This window comes from Erinaceus europaeus, chromosome 1, assembly GCF_950295315.1.
Source record: "Erinaceus europaeus chromosome 1, mEriEur2.1, whole genome shotgun sequence".
NCBI lineage: Eukaryota > Metazoa > Chordata > Mammalia > Eulipotyphla > Erinaceidae > Erinaceus > Erinaceus europaeus.
Genome location: NC_080162.1, coordinates 37,991,044 through 38,011,438, shown reverse-complemented (window position 1 = coordinate 38,011,438; position 20,395 = coordinate 37,991,044). Strand labels below are relative to the sequence as shown.

Below are 20,395 nucleotides of genomic sequence, written 5' to 3'. Positions count from 1 at the left end.
AGAGAGTATGTCTGGCTCGCTGGACAGATTTCAGTCGGAGCCCTATGTTTATTGAAGTCATTATCAGAGACCAGAGTGAACCTGTGGTAGAAGCCGGTGGAGCTTCATGCCCATGTCCCTCACCAGCTTAAACCACAGCCAAGACGAAGAGGTGAAGGGAACCTGTTCAGGACACATGGTCACTGAGAGATACAGGGTCAGCAGAGAGACCTCCGGGACAATGAAGAGAGCTGTTATCCCAAAGGGCTCCAGGCCAGTCTCGAAGAGTAGAGAGTAAGTAGATGGGAAGGTGCACCTCTGGTGACAAACACAGTGAAAGGCCAGAGGGGATTGTACTCATACAAACTGACAGGAAGGAAGTCTTACAGTTTAACTACAACTTAAGCCTGCCTCAGCACAGCTGAAGTGCTCCCTGAACTCAGATGTGACAGTTTGCCCCCAACAAGTGACCTACTAGCAAAATAATGTTGGGGTCAGACAAAAACAAAGCAAAACAAAACAATTCTTCTCCTGTCCAGCTGACCCGATTGCTATCAGTTGGTTATCATAGGAGATAAACAGCACAATTGCAAGGGCTCATTTTTTTCCCCTAAAAGAGGAGTCTTGAGCACAGATCAATGTGCCAAGATGTTAAGTAAGAGTTAAAGTCAAAAATGACACCTAGTTGTAGGCAGAAGATACAACCATTATGAATGTATAAACCAGGAAATCCTAAGCCACAGAGTCTGAGGTTTTTGTTGCTGGAATTTGGAACAAATGCTATTGCTGTCCTTGCTGATGCTCCATCCCTTCGTTAGCAAGCTAAGTCCATGGCATGCAGGCCCTGGTCACAGCTCAGCATGCAACTCAGAGTCACTCATGATATCCACTCTCCCTACAGCCTTGCCCCACCCCGCACAGCATGGATATCTGCCAAGTTTCCCTGCCCTCACCTTGACCGTGTGTCTAGGAAACAACAGGCCTTCCTGTGATCTACGTGGCCGGTATAGACACATGACTCCAGCTCATCAATCACCTTATTCTGCCTGTTGGCCATGGTGATTCTCTCAAGGTCAGAGAGAGGCCTGAGACTCATCCATCAGCCAGGGAAGAGGATTCCCCCAGCCACCTAGACTCTAAAGCTGGTGGTGGCTATTACCAGGGAAGTCCCTCAGTCTTTTTCCCACTTCCCAAACTCCTAGAGGTACACAAAGTACCTCAGCAGTAGAGGGGACCAGGTCCTGAGGCATCACTCATATGCCTACACGCAATATAGTATCTACTTAAAGCCTCTGGACTATACAAATACAGGAGCTAAATAATTTTGTTTATACTCAAGTTAATCTGAACTCAATAGCTAACATTCCTAAGTAAGAGTCCTGATAGGTCCTCTTAATTTCTCCCATCTCCTACCATTATCTAACTCTGTCTCCCTACCAAGATGTCACTTTCCTGAGGTCTGGTCTCATCACTGCTTGTCAAATTAGACACCATTAACTATCTCCCAAGTGGTTTTCACAATGCTTTCTTCAGACTAGAATCTAAGCAAGATAGAGCATGGTGTGCCCTTCCTCAGAGCAAAAGCTTTCAAAAGCTTCCCCGTCTGCACAAAGACCAGACTGGATAGTTGGGGGTTTACAATTATCAGTCAAGTTTTAGGGGTGTCTGGAAAAAGACTCCTTTTCCTCTTGGAAGTTCCAAATACCCTCTTCACTAGCAGTTTTGTACATGAGTCTGGGTGACTCCCCACATCTTGGCATCCAAAATCTCATCTCCACAGGAGTCACAAAATGTTATAAACTCAAGAATCTAAGACTTTTCTTGAGTTTCTTGACCCTTTTCTCCATCTCTCTCCCCCACTGTCAGAGAAAGAAAGAATTGAAGGCCAGAGAGGCCAGCTGTAGTCCTCAAACCCCTTGGCTGCATAGCTGGGAGTCTCCCCAGACCCCTACTCTGAGGCTCACTGTTCAGTCTCTTGAATTATGAGACACTAAGAACCAGGAAGTTATTGCAGCTGCTCCTTTTAAAACATTATTTTAATTATTGAGAGAAAACAAAACTAGAGTACCACTTTGGCATATGTGATGCCAGGAATCAAACTCAAAACTTCATACTTCTAAGTCCAGAATTCTACCTGCTCCACCACCCAGGCCACTACAGCTGCTCTTCTCACCAACCAGCTTTAAAGACCTAGCAATACCCAACAGTCAGGGTCTTTAAAGACCTCAATAATTACAGTACCAGCAAATCTCTTAACTAACAGCCAATGCCAGCTTAGCCTTTTGAGTCTCATGAAGCCCCATGCTTTCATTTAAAATCCATTTTGGATAAAGTTATCTGAAAAAATAGCAGCAATAGCAGCCTCAAAGAGATGTCTCCCCAGACACCAGTAAGAAGAATGCTGAAAGAAATCAATCCACAAAATCAATTTGCCTTTTAGAACAAATCTACAGAATATCAGAGGACACCAGCTCTAAGCCCATGACGTAAAGAGACCTATCTCTCTCCTGGACCTAGAGATAGGACCACAGTTCTCAGTCAGTTGTGTTGCTATTTCACATCTTGAAGGGGGCTTCTATTTTTAGTAACCACTCAACCAAATCTGTGAGCATCTACCCTGTGCTCCATGCAGACCAGTAGTTGGGAGTGGCGGCTGAAATATGGCTTAGACCCTAGGCCACAGACACCTGAAGCTGGGCATGAGCTTTTGTTAAAGAGGCCTTTAACAAACACCCAACAGATATTCACCTGCAGGGCTTTCACTGAAGTATCAGGGCAGAAGACCGGGATAAGAGGGAACAGAATAAGTGCAGTCTACTAGCTTCCTTTATAGTAAGTAGGATTGTTCAAAATCTTACGTAGATGTTACATCCCATACTCTTCTCTTTAAGAGACTCAAACAGATCATCATTTTCCTTATAACTTGCATCACTGAAGACTAAGTGCCTTTGAATCTTAGCTCACCATCTTTGTAACTGTGTGACCCCAGACAAGTGACTTGTTATTCTGTGTCTACTACACCAAAGTAGAAAATGGACATGGCTCCCAAGTCTTAGGAATATTCTGAGGCTGAAATGCAGTGATGTTTGGGCAGTGCTTATTATTGAAAGTGTATAATAGGATCTGGGTGATGATACACACAGCAAAGCACATAAGAATCTGGTTCAGATCCCCCAAAGCCACCTGTAGGAAGAAAGCTTCAAGAAAAGTGGAGCAGTGTTGCAGGTGTCTCTCTTTCTTTCAGCCTCTCTCTTCTTATATCTTCCTCTATTTCTGTCTGTCTACCAAAGAAAGGAAGGAAAAAAGGAGAGAAGGAAAAAAGAAAGGAAGGAAGGAAAGGAGAGAAAGAAAGAGAGAGAGAGGACTCACCAGAAACAGTGCAGTTGTCATGGAAAATGTGTAATAAATTTCAGCTAATGTTTCTATCATCATCATCATCATCATCATCATCATCATCATCATTAGATTGACATCTGAGCAGTAGACAGAACAGAAAGACCCAATCAATGACAATAGAGAAAATGAACATCTATGAAGGGATAGTCACAGAGCAGTTCTGGGTGCTAAGTGTAGATGTAGGGAGCTATGGAGAGGCCCCCAGCACATGAGATGCTCCTGCTGCTTCTTTACCTGCTTCTTTACCTCTCGGTGACTTTCTCTCTCAGCCAGTGTAGGATGTTGGATGTACTCAATGCAGGGGCCCTCCCAGCGTAGGTGGGACACTTTCTGTAGTGTTCAGGCTACTTTCCTACAATGAGGGGATGGGGGGAGCAGTTATGGGGAAAGAAAGAGGGAGCAGAAATTTGACCATAAGCAATTTTTTTATTCCCAGGAACAAAATGAGAGCTTTTGACATCCCAGTCTAGTTTCTGCCTATAAAATCCTAGGGAAGGACACTGATTGGCTATACTTTTGGTCACATGCCCTCCTGTTGGACCAATCATTACAGCTGGGGGGAATAAAGCACTGTGATCTGTCATGCCTGGAGTCTGAGATATGTGAGTATAAAAATTAGCTGGCATTGATCTTGGACTGAAGTTGGTGTATTGCACCAATGTGATAGCTAAGGAGGACCTAGAGGGGGTTAAATTTTTATATGGATGAACTTGCAAAAAGGAAAAAAAATCCAGAAGCAAGCATACTATTTCTAAGACTTGTGGTTATCTTTGAGAGGTAGGAGGGTGGGGATACAGAACTTTGGTGGTGGTGTGTTGTGGAAGTATACACTGCAATCTTACAATCCTGTAACTTACTATTAATCACAAATAAAAACTAAGATAATAATATAAAACACTAAGAAATGTCACACATGTAAAAATCACTGCATTTTACTGTCAACTATAAGTTATTAATCCCCCCAATAAAGAAAAAATAGCTGCTACGCTGAAATCACTTCCAGTCTGAGAATGGAAGACCCACCTAAGACTTCAGGAACACTAACTTCCTCTTGCACACTGTCTCAGTCTCTAGACTGAGCAATCCTTGATGCGCTGGGCAAACCTGGAACTCGGCAATGAGAGTAACAGAGATCGTCTGACGAGCAGTGGAGAAGCAGGGTTCCCATGCCATCCTCAAGACTGGAGACTCTTCCTGCTGAACTAGACAGAAATACTCAAAATCTCTAAAGACTTCCCAACACCCCTGGCACAAAGTCTCAGTCTCTAGACTCAGTCTGCACACTGTCTCAGTCTGTAGACTGAGCAATCCTTGATGCGCTGGGCAAACCTGAAACTCAGCAATGAGAACAACAGAGATCTTCTGACAAGCAGTGGAGAAGCAGGGTTCCCATGCCATCCTCAAGACTGGAGATTCTTCCTGCTGGACTAGACAGAAATACTCAAAATCTCTAAAGACTTCCCAACACCGCTGGCACAAAGTTCAAACTCCCTTTTCAAACTCCCTGTTCCAACTAGAGGCCTACTGGCCTCATCTCAATGACTAATCCTCGCTGTTTCTGGGGATGACTTCCTTGCCCCAGTCCCACTTGATGACATCTTCCCTTCCCACCCTGTAAAGAGAGTTTACTACCTGGAGGGGACAGGTAGTAGTGCACCTGGTTAAGCGCATGCATTACAGTGCACAAGGACCCAGGTTCAAGCCCCTGGTCCCCACCTGTAGGGGGAATGCCTCACAAGCAATGAAACAGGACTGCAGGTATACCTCTCTCTCTCTCTCTCTCTCCCTCTCCCTCTTCCTCTCTCTCTCTCTCTTTTCCCCTCTCAATTTCTCTCTGTCTCTATCCAATAATAAATAAATAAATATATTTTTAAAAGAGAGAGCGAGAATTACTACCTGGCCCCACACCACATCATTTGTTATGCTTTGATAACATGTTTCCTTCTAAAAAAAAAAACAACAACAACAACAACTAGTTTAACTACTACATAAGAAGCTCAGAGCCCTGAAACCACATCTGCCTTGCCTCTGCTGGGTCCCTAGTGCTAACACAAGACCAAGCACAAAGAAAGAGTTTGACATTTGTTAAACAAATGACCATTCAAAGCCACCTTGCCTTAAGCCACAGCAAGCAAGGATGGAATAAGCTTGCCTAATAACCCTCCTGCACTCTGGTATGAATGTAAATTGGTCCAGTCCCTGTGGGGAGTAGTCTGGAGAACTTTCAGAAGGCTAGAAATGACCCTACAGTTCATCTCCTGGGGATATATCCTAAGGAACCAAACATACCCATCCAAAAAGACTTGTGTATACTTATGTTCATAGCAGCACAATTTGTAATAGCCAAAATCCAAGTGTCCAATAACAGATGAGTGGCTGAGCAAGTTGGGATATATATTACTATTATATATATATATATATATATATATATATATATATATATATATATATATATATCTCAGCTATTAATAATGGTGACTTCACCTTCTTTAGCCCATCTTGGATGGAACTTGAAGGAATCATGTTAAGTGATTCCAAAAGATGAATATGGGATAATCTCATAGGCAGAAGTTGAAAAACAAGATCAGAAGGGAAATCACTATACAGAACGTGGACTAGAGTTTGGTGTACTGCATCAAAACAAAAGACTCTGGTGGGGGGACGGGTGGGGGGTGGGAGAGGGTTCAAGTCCTGGAACCTGATGGCAGAGGAGGACCTAATGGAGGGTGTATTGTTATGTGGAAGTGTTATGCATGTACCAACTACTGTATTTTACTATCTACTGTAAATATTAATCCCCTAATAAAGAAATTGGTTTAAAAAAAAAAAAAAAGGCCTGTCTAATGCTACCAAGCAAGTAAATGCTTCAAAGTTACAATTTCACAGGACAGAATTCTGAGGCCACCTTACTACTATTCACTCTGCCCAGTGATATTTCCTTTCCAACCCCCCTTTTGGACCCACTGTTGGAAGAACCCAGGCAGCTGGTCCTTGGGTAACAAAGCAACCCTTTGTTGTCAGCCCAACTTTGTAATAAACCTGGACTATAGTAATAATAATATATAATATAATAACCACCGTACTTAAGTTCTCATTCAAATTCCACATTTGTGATTTCAAGGTGCATCTGAGCTCTTCACAGTACTCAGCGTTATGCATTTCTATCAGGCTCCATCTCTGCAAGAGGCTTTCTTGCAGACACATATAGAGAAAGCCCAAGCCTCTTCTACTTTCCATCCTAATCACCTCCAGAAGAGGGTTCCTGTGCACTTAACCACCCTTAATTATCAAGATGGGTGTGTCCTTCACTTGTAGAAATCAAGTTGGGTTCCTTTCCTTTGCATTCAAGCAGACTGTTTCTTTCACACAGGGGTTAAATTTTCCTCACATGCTAAAAGCTGGCACAAGAGGTTGGGAAGGAAAGAAAAGGAGGAGGACAAAAAGCCACAGCAGTGAGGCCTCCAAGGGGAATGATCCTTGGTAAGTAGACCAAATGGAGGACAGGCTGGGGAGGGAGACACCAAGGGTACTGGGGAAGGAATTTCGCTTTTTTCTTCTTCAGTTAGACCTAGGGAATGATGTTAATTGTTACTTGAGGTGTGTGGAGTGGAGGCTATTTGGGACATCAAGGAAGAGTGCTTTGGCATAATAGATATGGAAAGACTAGAACTTATTGAGTTCCTTAAACCACAACTCAGTTAAGCCATCAAATACAGGCTCTGCAAATTGTCATTTTGAGCTCAAACCTTCATGTCTTTGTTGTGGAGGTAATAATCACCCATGCTGTGAACAAGGCTGGTAGGAACCTTTCCCAGCACAAAGCATTCTTTTAAAAAAAAAAAAAAAAGTAAAATAAAAGAGAAAACTGTTTAAGTTTAAAATCCAAAAAGAAGCAATTGACTTCTGTTGTCAAAATGTTTCATAAAGCAAAAGCAAGATTAAAAGAATGACTGTCCCAGACTGCTGAGAGAGGGCCAAAAATATTAATATATGGGAACATGGCAAACCTTCTGCAAGCTGTAAATATTTCCCCTCTCCCCACATATAATCAGTGAGCATGGCAGTCCATTGGCTCCTTCAGCTCCTCCTATTTGAAATCTACACTTGTTGTTGTGCGGGCTGCAGAGAAGACAGAGAGGGGTCCGGAGCGAAGAGGAAACACAAATCTTTATTTGCGCTGGCACCTCAGAGTTGGGTGCTAGAGAGGCAGGTTGGGCCACGTGGAGGTAGCGAAAATGGCCGCCTCATGCAGTAACCTTTCCTGCATCTGAACACAGGAGTGAAGCGCTGGCAAGAGAGTGAGGTGCAGAAGAAGAAAGGCTTTTATAGGAGTAGCTTTCGTGAGAATGGGAAGGGGGAGGAGTAACCATAGCACTCCAGGATAGGATAATAACTCTCGTGCGAATGGGAGGGGGGAGGAGTAACCAAAGCACTCCAAATATCTCGGGGATATAGACAATGCCCTGAGGGCACAACATGGCTGAACAGGCACTCCGAGAATGTCCCAACTCTCACAAGAACTAGCAGTAGCCTGAGGGGACAACATGGCAGATGTGACTGCATTGGCACAATTTCCCAGCATACACTGAAGTACACTTCTCTCAAAAATAAATAAGTACTAGATGAAGACACTGTTCTTATCAAAGGTTCATCATTTCTTCTTTCAAATGTTCTGAGAATGGGGTTTTCTTTTTTTTTAAGATTTTCTTTTTTTTTTTTTAGCTTTTTTAAAATATTTATTCATTCTCTTTTGATGCCCTTGTTGTTTTATTGTTGTTGTCATTGTTGAATAGGACAGAGAGAAATGAAGAGAGAAGGGGAATACAGAGAGGGAGAGAGAAAGATAGACACCTGCAGACCTGCTTTACCGCTTGTGAAGTGACTCCCCTGTAGGAGAGGAGCTGGGGGCTCGAACCGGGATCCTTACGCCAGTCCTTGAGCTTTGTGCCACGTGTGCTTAACCTGCTACTCTACTGCCTGACTCCCAGGAATGGGGTTTTCATTGTCTAGAGCCAGGAGAGAAGGAAAGCAGACCACCAGAGCTAAAGAAATAATTAAAATTTCAAATATGCAAATGTGTTAATTTAGAGTGCATGGTACATTTATTTACCAGTGAAGAAATTCACTAAGGCCAGGGGTGGGAGGGACGATGGGGGAGGTATCAGAGAAGACACAGGATGCCCAACTAAATTTCATTTCAAATAAACATCAAATAACATCTTGGTGGAATATAAAAGTACACCATGTAGAAATCAGATTTAACTGGTCATCTTGGATCTCTATTTGCTGAACCTGATGACTTTTCTGAGTAAGAACACTAGTGGTTATGTTAATTAAGGGTAAGAACTGCCCCCCCCCCCACACACACACACCAAATTCACAAGGCAGGGTGCGAGGGCTCTGTCCAGTAGCCATCAATAGAGAAGGAGTCCTCAGGGAGTTCTGAGAACTGAAATTTGGAGGCCTCGACATGATCTTACTCTCTCTAATCAACCACCTGACAGCAGCTTCAATGAAAGGCACTGTGGCTTTGGATACCTCTCCACACGTGCAGCTAGGAGCAACTGCCTGCACAGATACCACCTTGGGGGGAAAAGATCAAGCAAGAAGTGAGACTTTTCCCCCTAATCTTGTTAAGGAGGAACAGCACAGAGTTTATGGTATCTGAGAGAAAAGAGATTTGCTCAAATCCTCATTCTTCTACTTATGTTTAAGACAACTTTTCATTATGCGACATGCCCACAAGTGAATCCCTCCTCTGTGGACTTATAAAATACAGAGGAGTGCCCAGCCAGATTTGCTAGAAGCTGACTCTACACTTACTACTACCCCCATGGGTGTGTAGTCACACCCTACTCCTCCAGTTTCACACTCATCTCTTAAGAAAGAAAGAAATTCATATTCAAGGGTTATTCAAACCATTCACAGCCTCTTCTTCCAGGCTGACATCCTCAGTGAACAAACCCCACCAGCCAGATTCCGTCAAAGTCCATTTCCAACCCCCATATTATTCCCTAAGCCTTTGTATCTTAAATGGAAAGTCCCTTCTAAGTTAAAGTAGCCATCACACTATGGCCCTGAAATTGTTCCCCATTATTCCACAGTCCCAACAACTTCAAACACCATGCTGAGCCTCCTCTGCCTCCTAAGATCCCAACAAGGTCATTTCTATCATTGAGGAAACAGTTCCAGAGTGGCGAACCAAGGCCATTGAGATGGTTCAGAACAGAGTCCAGACTTGATCCCAGATTGAATCCCAAACTTTGCACACTTAATTACAATATTAGCCTTGGACTCATCCTCCAGGATGGTCTATGAAGACATTTTCCAAAGAATTTTAAGGACTGGGGAGCTCTTACTTGTCCTTCAAAACCTACCTCACCTGTACCCTCCTTTGTATTCTTCTACCTTATCTGGAGATAACTCTAAATCATATTCATATTCATGATTTTTTTCACACATCACCCTGTACTCATATTCATGTCCCCATTGCACTGAAAAGCGTTCACCTATTTCTGCACCCCGTCCTACTCTTCAGACATCTCTCCTTCATATTCTCCAAACTTTTCAACATGACTCTACCCCAAAACATTTGCACTGCACTACCTTCCTCCATGGAAATTCTTCATTCCCCTTCTATGAATCCCTGTCTTATCATCTATGTGCTCAAATGAGCCTCCACAGGCCATTCCTTAGCATATACTTTAAATGGAATACCCCACACCAAATATTTTCTCTTGTCTCTTTGCCACCTTCAGTCTCACTCCCTAATTATACATTTTCATAGTATACATGTCTTTCCCTAATGTTAAATCATATGTGTTTGACTATGTGTTTCTTGTCTGTCTTCCTCAGTAGCTATGACTGCTCTAACAGCACATTTATCTCATCAGTTATATTCCCTGCTGCATGCAAAAGCACCTGAGAGACACTAGGCAAAGATTTATAGAATAAGTTATCCCTTGGTGTCTGGAATATATAGACACTAGTACCTATTTGTTATTAATTGGTCTTTTTTTTTTTTTCTTTTACCAGAGCACTGCTCAACTCTGGCTTATGGTGGTGCTGGGGATTGAACCTGGGGCCCTTGGTGCCTCAGGCATGGAAGGCTTTTTGCATAACCATAATGCTATCTCCCTGACCCATTAATTGATCATTTTAACAGAATCATGCAAAAACTTCACAAAGGGCAACAGACTTTTCTGGCTACATGACAGATACTTTTCTCTTCCCAGGCCTCTGCTAAGCATAGAACATTCTAGAATATCTTCCCTTATCCTGAAGGATAAATAACTTCAGAGAAAAGACTAGGAAAAAAAAAGCTCTGAAGCCATCCTTCTTGCCATGGGCAAGCTGTGTTACACACTTATTCATAATCCATTCACTTGTTCATTCTTCAAGCCCTAATTCCATCCTCTGCCTGTCCTCTCAATATTTTGAAAGTGGACAACTGAGACCACCCCAATCTTGGATTTCCACCCAGCATCTCCATTAGTCAAAACAAGAAGATGAAGAAGAAGAAGAAGAAGAAGGAGGAGGAGGAGGAGGAGGAGGAGGAGGAGGAGGAGGAGGAGGAGGAGGAGAAGGAGAAGGAGGAGGAGAAGGAGGAGAAGTAGAAGAAGGAGAAGAAGGAGGAGGAGGAGGAGGAGGAGAAGGAGATGGAGAAGGAGAAGAGGAAGAGGAAGAGGAAGAGGAAGAAGAAGAAGAAGAAGAAGAAGAAGAAGAAGAAGAAGAATGTAAGCCATGGTGCACCTGTTTGAGGGTACACATCATCATGTGGAGGGACCTGGGTTCAAGTCCCCAGTCCCCACCTGCAGGAAGGAAAGCTTTACTAGCGGTGAAGCAGTGCTCCAGATGCCTCTCTGTCTCTTTTCCCTCTCTATCTCCTCTGCCCCTCTCATCTTCTCCCTGTCCTATCAAAGAAAAGAAAACATATAAGTCAAACACACCATAAAAAAACAAGTTATAGAGGAAGTGAAGGGAAGACAAGTAAGAAAACAGATCAGGGAGAATCCCGTACCCAACTGAAGACAGAAAAATCCCCACCCAGAGGAGCACATTAGAAATCACTGACCTAGGGACCCAGTGGTGGCACACTGTGTTAAGTGCACTTAGTGCAAAGCACAGGAACTGGCACAAGGATCCTGGTCCCAGCCCCCTGCTTCCCACCTGTAGGTGAACTAGGTCTGTAAGTGTCTATATTTCTCACCCATCTGTCTTCCCCTCTTCTCTCAATATCTCTCTGTCCTATTCAATAACTAACAACAACAAAATGGAAAAAAAAATGGCCACCAGGAGCAGTGGATTCATAGTGCTGGCATCGAGCCCCAGTGACAACCCTGGAGGAAAAAAAGAAAAGAGAGGGAGAGGGAGAGGGAGAAAGAGAGAAATCATTAACCTATATTCAGAGGAAGCCTATAGCCTTCATTTTCTCCTTGAGACTCTGGATACTTATATCCTTTGACTACACAGGCAAAAGAATCTTCCCTAGTCCTGTGCAATTGACTCACTGTGGTTGTTTCTTAGACCTATTTAGCATGATTTAAGAAACATGGTATGTGCAAGCCTTAGGGAGTCAGCAGGTTGGTCAACAAACACCAATGGGAGATTGACACTCATGGACACAAAAGAAAGTGGCTGATACCAAAGTTGGAGATGAATTTAGCTGGGAGTTCTATTGGAAGCTTGTTACAGAGAGTAGATCCAATAGAACTGTATGCAGACATTCTTAGAATGACTTAGAAAGTCGCATGCTATTAATAATATTCATAGCAGTACTTTTGTGATGCTCAAAAACTCTGCCCCAATTCCTCACAGTTGGAAAATGGAATATTCTTGGTAATACAGAGGAGCACACCCAAATATGTGGGAGATGAGCAAATTGCTCAAAGCACAGTGCAACCCTGGGCCTGGACTGTGACAATCAGAAGTCCCCACCCCGCCAGGTGCAGCACCGCCTCCGCCTCTGTGTTTCACGTTGCTTAGCAACCGGTCGCCCAAGTGCCTAGAGACAGCCTGTGGCCACAGCAAACTGAGCAACTGAAAACGCAAACTGTGCACCGCAAACTGAGGCTCCTCCATGTCGCAGAAACCCATCAGCAATGCTGAGGCGGAGCGTATGAACCTAGTGGCCCAGGATGCGATCTGGTAACACCCAAGATCTGGTAACCAGCAGGGTTGGGGCAGTACCACCTGAAGTGTGCACACCTGACCACCTCGGTTTTCCTACTGAGACCAGGAGGTGGTTGAACTCTAGGTCAGGAACCTTGAGGAAAAGGTGTGATATTAAGGACACCAGAATGGAGGGAAGCAGACAAAGCCTTTCTCTTTCTCCCACTTGTCTTAGGCACACCATTGAGGTCTATAAAATTTTGCATCTGGCTTTACAACCATTGGTTGAGATTTGCTTATTGAGAACCAGCCAGCTAAATGTGTTCTGAATTTTTAAGATTTACCTATTTTATTTTTAATATTTATTAAAATTTATTAATGTTAATATTACATTTTAATATTTATTAAAATAAGCCTTGGCTGATGTGATGATGCAGGGAGTAACCTGGGATCTCAGAGCTTGTTTGCATAACAATTATATTTCTCCTTTGGTCTCCCAAATTTTTTAAGAAACAAACAAAAAAATTTCTTTTAATATTTGCTCAGTTTGAGAGGTTCATAGGCACGTTACTTTCTCTCTTAATTGCTCTGATGATTTTAGAATGAAAAAATTTTGAAGAATGGATTCATTTTCTTCAAAGATCGAAATTTGTTAAGTATTTATAGGCTGTATTTTTATTTGGTATTCTGTCAGCTTGCCTTATGTCATTCCCTCTCTTTAAAGGTTTAACTTATAGAGGAAATTACTAATTGAGATGCAAGTAAACTGTGGTGACCAGTAACCATAATTGTGCTTACCTCTTAAGTTTTAGTCAACCTACTTGCCACCTTCATTACTTACATCCTTTCTATTAAAAAGACTTTGTTTCACTTAATACATTTATTTTTATAAGAAACTCTATGTCACCTTGGTAAATTAAGAGCTAGTCTGATTTGACATAAAGTGCCCAACTACAGTTTTTTCTTATGTTTTTCTAAGTGCCACCAATAAGCAATATTACCATAGAAGGGTCTGCTTCCTCTGCCTAAGAATGCATTTCTCTCCTTTCTTCACCAAATTCCCACTTACCCTTCCACATGCAAATCCTATGTGAAAAGTGTTGGTTAAGCCCTTAGATCTTTCTGTACACTATCCAAAGAGACTGCTGAGCCTTTGGAATATAACTGATCCAAATTGACACATGCAACAAATATATAATGCATGCAAGTTTAGGAATGTTCATACCAAAAACGTAATATTAAAACTAAGTCTATCTGGTGAAATAGCTCACTTGGATAGCGCGTGCTGTGCTTTGCTTTGCCATGTGCATGACACTAGTTCAAATCCCTCTCTCCCATTAAAGAAAGCTGTGATCAGTTTTTCTCCTCTCTCTCTCTCTCTCTCTCTCTCCCTCTCTCCCTTCTTTGTCACTAATCAAAAAAAAAAAAAGTTAGGGCAGGGGAAGATAGCATAACGGTTATGCAAACAGACTGTCATGCCTGAGGCTTTGAAGTCCCAGGTTCAATCCTCTGAACCAACGTAAACCATAGCTGATCAGTACTTTGGTAAAAGAAAAAAAAAGTTAAAGTCTACCATTTTTTTAATCTATTTTCAACATGGCTATGAGGACACCTTAAATTGCATTTGTGGCTCATATTTACAATTCATATTATATCTCTGTTGAAAATAGATTCTGATGTAACTCCTCAGGTGTCAGAGGGCGGAGGGATCCCACTGACCAGGACTTCCAAAACTGAACTGATGATGAGACACAACAGGAGGTGGGGGGACAGGAAGTGCAGATGTTGATTCCAAAGTAGGAAACAAAATTTGTACATCAAAATGAGTAAGTGTTTAATTAGCTGTTTGTAAAATGTGGCACAGCAGTTCTCTAACTACAACTCAGATCAGCCCATAGGTAGTTATTTGAAATTCATGCTTGATGTGGAACAAAAGCAGAGGGAGGACATGGGGGGGAAGGACTGAGGTCCCCTAGGTGCAGTATTGAAGGATAACTCCATCTCAAGGTCATGCCAGTGGTGGATCTGCACTTTTGGGAACCTAGGAGAGATCACCTCCATAAAATTTGCTACTAGGACGGGCTCAAACACCCCTCATCCTTGACCTGAGACAAAGATCCTTAAAAAGTATCTCCATATGGCCAGGAAGATGATTCAGTGAGCGGTATGCATAACTTCCATGAAAAGCAAGTCCTAGCTAAATTCAATCTCCTGCATTGATTAGGAAAATGTACTTTCAGAATGATTTTGTACCTAATAGTTACTTTGAAAAGGAGTCTGATACACGGACAACCCCTTCTGCACTCAGCATTTGTCTACCCCCAGATGGACCCATTAGTCAACCCCCTTGTTCTTTCCCATTCCTCCCTCCCTGTGGTACAAGGTCCGGGTGAGTCATCTCCCACTCAGTCTGCACTGAAGAATGACAGTTTTTTTTTTTCCCCAGTGTACCTTTGCTAATTTAACCTTCCTCAAACGTTGCCTAGTGCTTAGGACCAAATCATTTAGTTTTATTTTGTTGTTGTTGTTTGTTTGTTTTGGTTTGGTTTTTGTCTTCAGGAGATATCGCTTGAAAGCTGAAAATGAAGCACGGCAAAACTGGTCTCAGAACTGGGGATTTTTAGCAACTCCCCTTGAAAAGGTAAATGTATGTTTTCTGAGTCTCCAGGTTATGGAGATCAAGTGTTTCAATGGGTCAACAGTTAAGAGGTGTATTGTTTGCAAGAATAAAATTAAAGAGTGTTGGAGAGCACTGCTAACTCTAAAATGCAAGAGTTCCTTCCTTTCATGAATTAACATGTCCCAAGCATGTTCTGGGTGCTTCATCCCAGCCAACTCATTTAATCTGAAGAATCACCCTGGTGGTGGGGATGCTGTTACACATCTATTTTGTAAATAACATGGTAAAGCACAAAAAACTGCAAAGTCACACAACTAATAAAGTATCAAGGCAAGAAGCTCTTATGTTTGATTTCAGGGCCACCGGGCCTCAAGCTTCCGATCCATCAAATGGGTAATAGTCCTCACCTGCCCCACTGAGCTGTCATGAGGTTCAGAAAGAGAGACACCAAGTGAATGCTAGAGAGATTATTTGGAAGGGGAGTAGTCCACAGGGCAGCCGGTAAAGGGGTGTCCTGCCTTGTGGGAGGCCCAGGTTGGAGCCCTGACACCATATAGGAGAGCTATAGCACAGGTGGTAGCTCCAGGGCTGTAGCATCCATCCATCCATCTATCTATCTGAAGAAAAAATCAACCAGGAAGCAGTGAGATTGTACATGCCCTTCCCACATACACATACAACACACACACACTTATTAGGAAAATACTCTCAGCTTTTGCAAACTGGATAAGCAACAGAAATGAAAGAAAGGTCCAGGCATAATTAATAGGGAGTGATGAATTATACTTCTCTATAATTAGCAGAGACCTCTGGCCCATGCAGCATTTACTACCATGAAGAAACCAAGTGTATATCCCACTGTTTGAGAATCCAGAAGTCCACATGTTTAAATGAGACTTTCTGAGTGGATTACAGTAGCTTTAATTTGTACAACAATTTCAGACCCATAAATTGCTTGTGTGGTCTACATGGGGACTGTGGCCACAAGTTCACAGTCTTTCAGACTATCTCCAGGACACAACACAAGGGAGTTACATTTCTTTGTGGGGGAAGGGTAGAACTGCCTAAGAGGAGAATGGTTCAAAATGTTCAGGATTCAAGGCAGCACAAGCCCCATTTGTAATTCACCCCACCCCACTGACTTTGAAATTACTCCATTCTTAATGAGTTTTTTTCATACTTAAAGAGTTACACAATTTGAAATTTTATGCATAAAATGAGTCCTTATTAGTATAATATGCATAAAAGAGTCTATATTAGTATTCTTTAAATATAATTAAATTGGGGTTTTAAAGTATTAGAAATTGCTTTAAAAGTTAAAAGGGGGGATGGGGACTCTCCTCTGATATTTTCAAGATTGGCCTTGGAATCTGGTTGGCATTTTTAATCTGAGCCAGTAACCCGTAAAGTTTTCAAATGACTGCTCTGAAGAAGATGACTTAGCAGCCTGCATTGAGCATTGAGTACAGCAGGGCATCTAGAGGATGTGGGACTGAGCTGGCCAGCAAGACCCCTCCTGCCACCGTCCATCTGTATGTAACAGATATACTGCCTAACGACAGAGACATACTGCCTAACGCCAGAGACACACTGCCTAATATTTCTGAGCCCCAATTCTGTCACCTGTGAACCATGGTTGTGGTGGCGGGGGTGTGGGAACCAATTCTGGAAACATTTCCTGCAGTTTTAGCCTGAGCTCCCCCTCTCTGGGAATTCTGTTGCAGTTGATCAAGGATGAAGAAGAACCTTCCACCCCAAAGCCCAAAATTGAACTTCCTGAACGATTTCGCATCCGGCCAGTGACCCCTGTGGAGAAATACATCAAGGTTTGCAAAGCTGTTCTTTTCTTTCTTTTTTTTTTTTTTTAATAAGACAGAGAGAAATTGAGAGAGGAGGGGAAGATAGAAAGGGGGGGCGGCAGTGGCACACCTGGTTAAGTGCACATAATACAAAGGATCCTGGTTCAAGTCCCCAGCTCCCCATCTACAAGAGTATCGCTTCACATTTGATGGAGGAGGTCTACAGGTGTCTTTCTCCCTCTCTATCTTTCCTCACCTCTCAGTTTCTCTCTGTCCTATCCAAAAAATCAGAAGAAGGAAAAAAAAAAAAAAAGCCACCAGAAGCAGTGGATTCATACTGCAGGCACCAAACCCTGGTGATAACCCCAGAGGCAAAAAAAAAAAAAGGGGGTGAGGGAGAAAGATAGACACCACCAGCAGACCTGCTTCGCTGCTCCTGAAGGGTCCTCTGCAGGTGGGAAGCAGAAGAGGGGCGCCTTAAGCACACATCCTTGCACATAGTATTATGTGTGCTTGACCAGGTGCGCCATCTCCCAGCTCCTGCAAAGCTATCCTCAATCCTGTTTTCCTAAGAAGGAAGTCCAACAAGAAACTTGTGTTTGCTCTGGGAACACAAAGCCAAGAGCAATGGGAAGGATACATGGGGAACCAGCACATGGGGAACTCACTGTCCACACCCAGATACAGGAGCCATATCCATTTCATGACTCCATGTGTTGGCAGAGTTGCTGTGTCCACTCTGCAGATACAGAGGGAGGTCCCAAAGTTTATGACTCTAGCCACTGAGCTCACAATCCTTCATTAGGAGTGGGCAGTAAGTGGTGAAAACAGGTTCTGGAGTCAGATGGCTGAGATCCAGGTCCTACCCTGTGTGACCTCCAACAAATGGTTTGCTCTCTCTTTGATTCCATTTCTTCCCTTAAATGGGAGGAGATGTCATTAAAAACAATTATTGGAGAAATGGTATCCAGGTTGAGTGGGCTGTTGTCTATAAAGTACTCAAGACAGCACAGAGCACTTTTAGAGAATGTGTGTGCTGGGGAGTGTGTGCTGGGGAGACAGCATAAAGGTTATGCAAACAACTTTCATGCCTGAGGCTCTATGGTCCCAGGTGCAATCCCCAGAACTGGCACAAACTGGAGCTGAGCAGTGCTCTAGTTTAAAAAAAAAAAAAAAAGTAACAATAATACAGCCTGGGCAGATGGTATAATGGTTATGCAAAGAGACTCTCCTGCCTGGAGCTTCAAAGTCTCCTGCACCACCATAAACCAGAGCTGAGAAGTGCTTTGGTAAAAATAAATAAATGGAGCCAGGTGGTGGAGCAGCAGGTTAAGTACAGGTGGCCAAAACTGCAAAGACCGGCATAAGGATCCCGGTTCGAGCCCCTGGCTCCCCACCTGCAGGGGAATCACTTCATGGGCGGTGAAGTAGGTCTGCAGGTGTCTATCTTTCTCTCCCGCTCTCTGTCTTCCTCTCCTCTCTCCGTTTCTCTCTGTCCTATCCAACAATGATGACAGTTATGACAACAACAACACTAATAATAACAACAATGACGATAAACAAGGGCAACAAAAGGGGGGGATTACGTAATAAATAAAAATAAATAAATGAAAACCAAGCTCCTTTACTGTACAGCAAGCGGGGTTAATATACTGTGGTTTAAGGAACCGGAAGTAGTAGCAATCCAATCACAGAGCCACACGTCATACCACACCATGTCATGCCAGTAGATAAGACCATATAGGCACCATCTTGGGTCCACATGAGCCTCTCTCTGGGAGGGCTCACGGTCTACCCCTCTCAAGACTCAATGCAGAGGTGATAGGCCTCAACCCAGCTCGGGGCGGGGGGGGGGGGGGGGGGGTCAATCTCTCCCACATCCCTAAAAGGGAGAAACTTCACAAGCAGTGGAGCAGTACTGCAGGCAGCTTTCTTTCTCTGTGCCTCTCTCTCCCTCTCTCTTTTTCTCTCTATCAAAAAGAAAGAAAAGAAAAAATGGGAGATGGGTTCTAGGAGCATAGGAGTCATTATACAGGCATATAGCCCCAGAGTTATAGTCCTGGTGGAAAAAATTTTTTTTTCCTCCAGGGTTATTGCTGGGCTCGGTGCCTGCACCATGAATACACAAAAAGGAGGCCATTTTTCCACCTTTTTGTTGCCCTTGTTGTTGTAGCCTCTTTGTGGTTATTGTTATTGCCATTGTTGATGTTGTTCGTTGTTGGATAGGACAGAGAGAAATGGAGAGAGGAGGGGAAGACAGAGAGGGGGAGAGAAAGATAGACACCTGCAGACCTGTTTCACCGCCTGTGAAGCGACTCCCCTGCAGGTGGGAAGCCAGGGGCTCGAACCGGGATCCTTACGCAGGTCCCTGTGCTTTGCGCCACATGCGCGTAACCCACTGTGCCACCACCCGACCCCCCAAATTTTTTTAAATGAAGAAGAAGCATGTTTGCTGTTTATGATTTTTCAAGGAAGCCATGTAGCTCAGAGTCCAGCTGATGGAAAGTGCTGCCTTTTATTCACCTAACTTAGGGGCACAGAGTTTTTATTTCTGTCTTTTCCACACTAGCCTCACTTGCTAGTCTGATGCCTCTATGGACATGATACTGTGAGCCAAGGTAACTAGCCCCTCTTTATTTCTATTCCAGGTCCTCCCATCCCCTCCCATCCCAGAGACAACGCAAGGCTTCATTGGCTGGAGATCTTCAAAGCCAGAACTGAACAAGTGTCTGGGGCATGACCATGAGATTCGAAGCTGCAAAGGGGCCTATTCCAAGCAGCTTAACTGGCCAGAACAAGGCATACACTGAACCAATGTGGAGACCTGTGCAATGAGTACAACCAATAGCACCCAGTTCCGGGCATGACTCTCCTCCGCATTTGCTCATGGGATGTTGCAAAATATCCTGTAAACATCCTCAATTCCTCAGTGCTTCCTTTCTGGGAAATTCTTGTAAAACTTTCTTAGCCAGTGTAACCAATGAGGGTAAATAGATTCTCTGAAATATTTTGGTACCTTGGAAAATACAAAACTTGGCTTTAAAAATGTGACTTAATTTTTAAAACCTGTGTTTAGATCCTTTCATCTCACGTTCAAACCTACCTCTCACCCTCCCTATTTGTAATGAGATTAGTGACCAGGTGTGTCTGTGTTCAGCTATCCCTAGAGGCTGTTCCTCCTTTTAGGAGGAATGAAGCATTGGCTCACCTTTCTTAGAATATTTTCAACAAGTCAGCAGCTTTTTAGACAGGAATGAGCCTAAGACCTGTTGTATCTGGGAGTACCTGAACTTCCCAAGACTTCTCCATAGACAGCCTCCTCCCATTTATCTTTCCCAGGCCCCTGTTCCTTCACAGACAGCAGCTGAACTGGCCAACCAGGCCATTTCCCTTCCTCAAGGACACTGGACATTAACCTCCTGGTTGAGGTTTTATTTCTGTTCCTGGTTGGCCTTGAAGGTTTGCTCCAGGCCTTAGAAATGGAGATTCA

The 20,395-nt window shown here is 43.3% G+C and overlaps 1 protein-coding gene across 1 annotated transcript; it reads left to right on the top strand.

Moving 5' to 3' along the window:
* Positions 1–12,383: 12,383 nt before the first annotated feature.
* Positions 12,384–19,970, top strand: CIMIP1 (ciliary microtubule inner protein 1). Its single transcript, XM_007525135.3, has 4 exons — positions 12,384–12,522; positions 15,046–15,127; positions 16,831–16,932; positions 19,554–19,970. Exons 1-4 carry the CDS (start codon positions 12,455–12,457, stop codon positions 19,713–19,715), a joined length of 414 nt encoding a protein of 137 aa, XP_007525197.1. The 5' UTR covers positions 12,384–12,454; the 3' UTR covers positions 19,716–19,970.
* Positions 19,971–20,395: the final 425 nt, after the last annotated feature.

Coding starts and splice junctions, on each gene's coding strand:
- CIMIP1 (XM_007525135.3), top strand. CDS start 12,455: ATGTCGCAGAAACCCATCAGCAATGCTGAGGCGGAGCGTATGAACCTA. Junction 12,523..15,045: donor GTGGCCCAGGATGCGATCTG/GTAACACCCAAG, acceptor TTTTGTCTTCAG/GAGATATCGCTTGAAAGCTG. Junction 15,128..16,830: donor TAGCAACTCCCCTTGAAAAG/GTAAATGTATGT, acceptor ATTCTGTTGCAG/TTGATCAAGGATGAAGAAGA.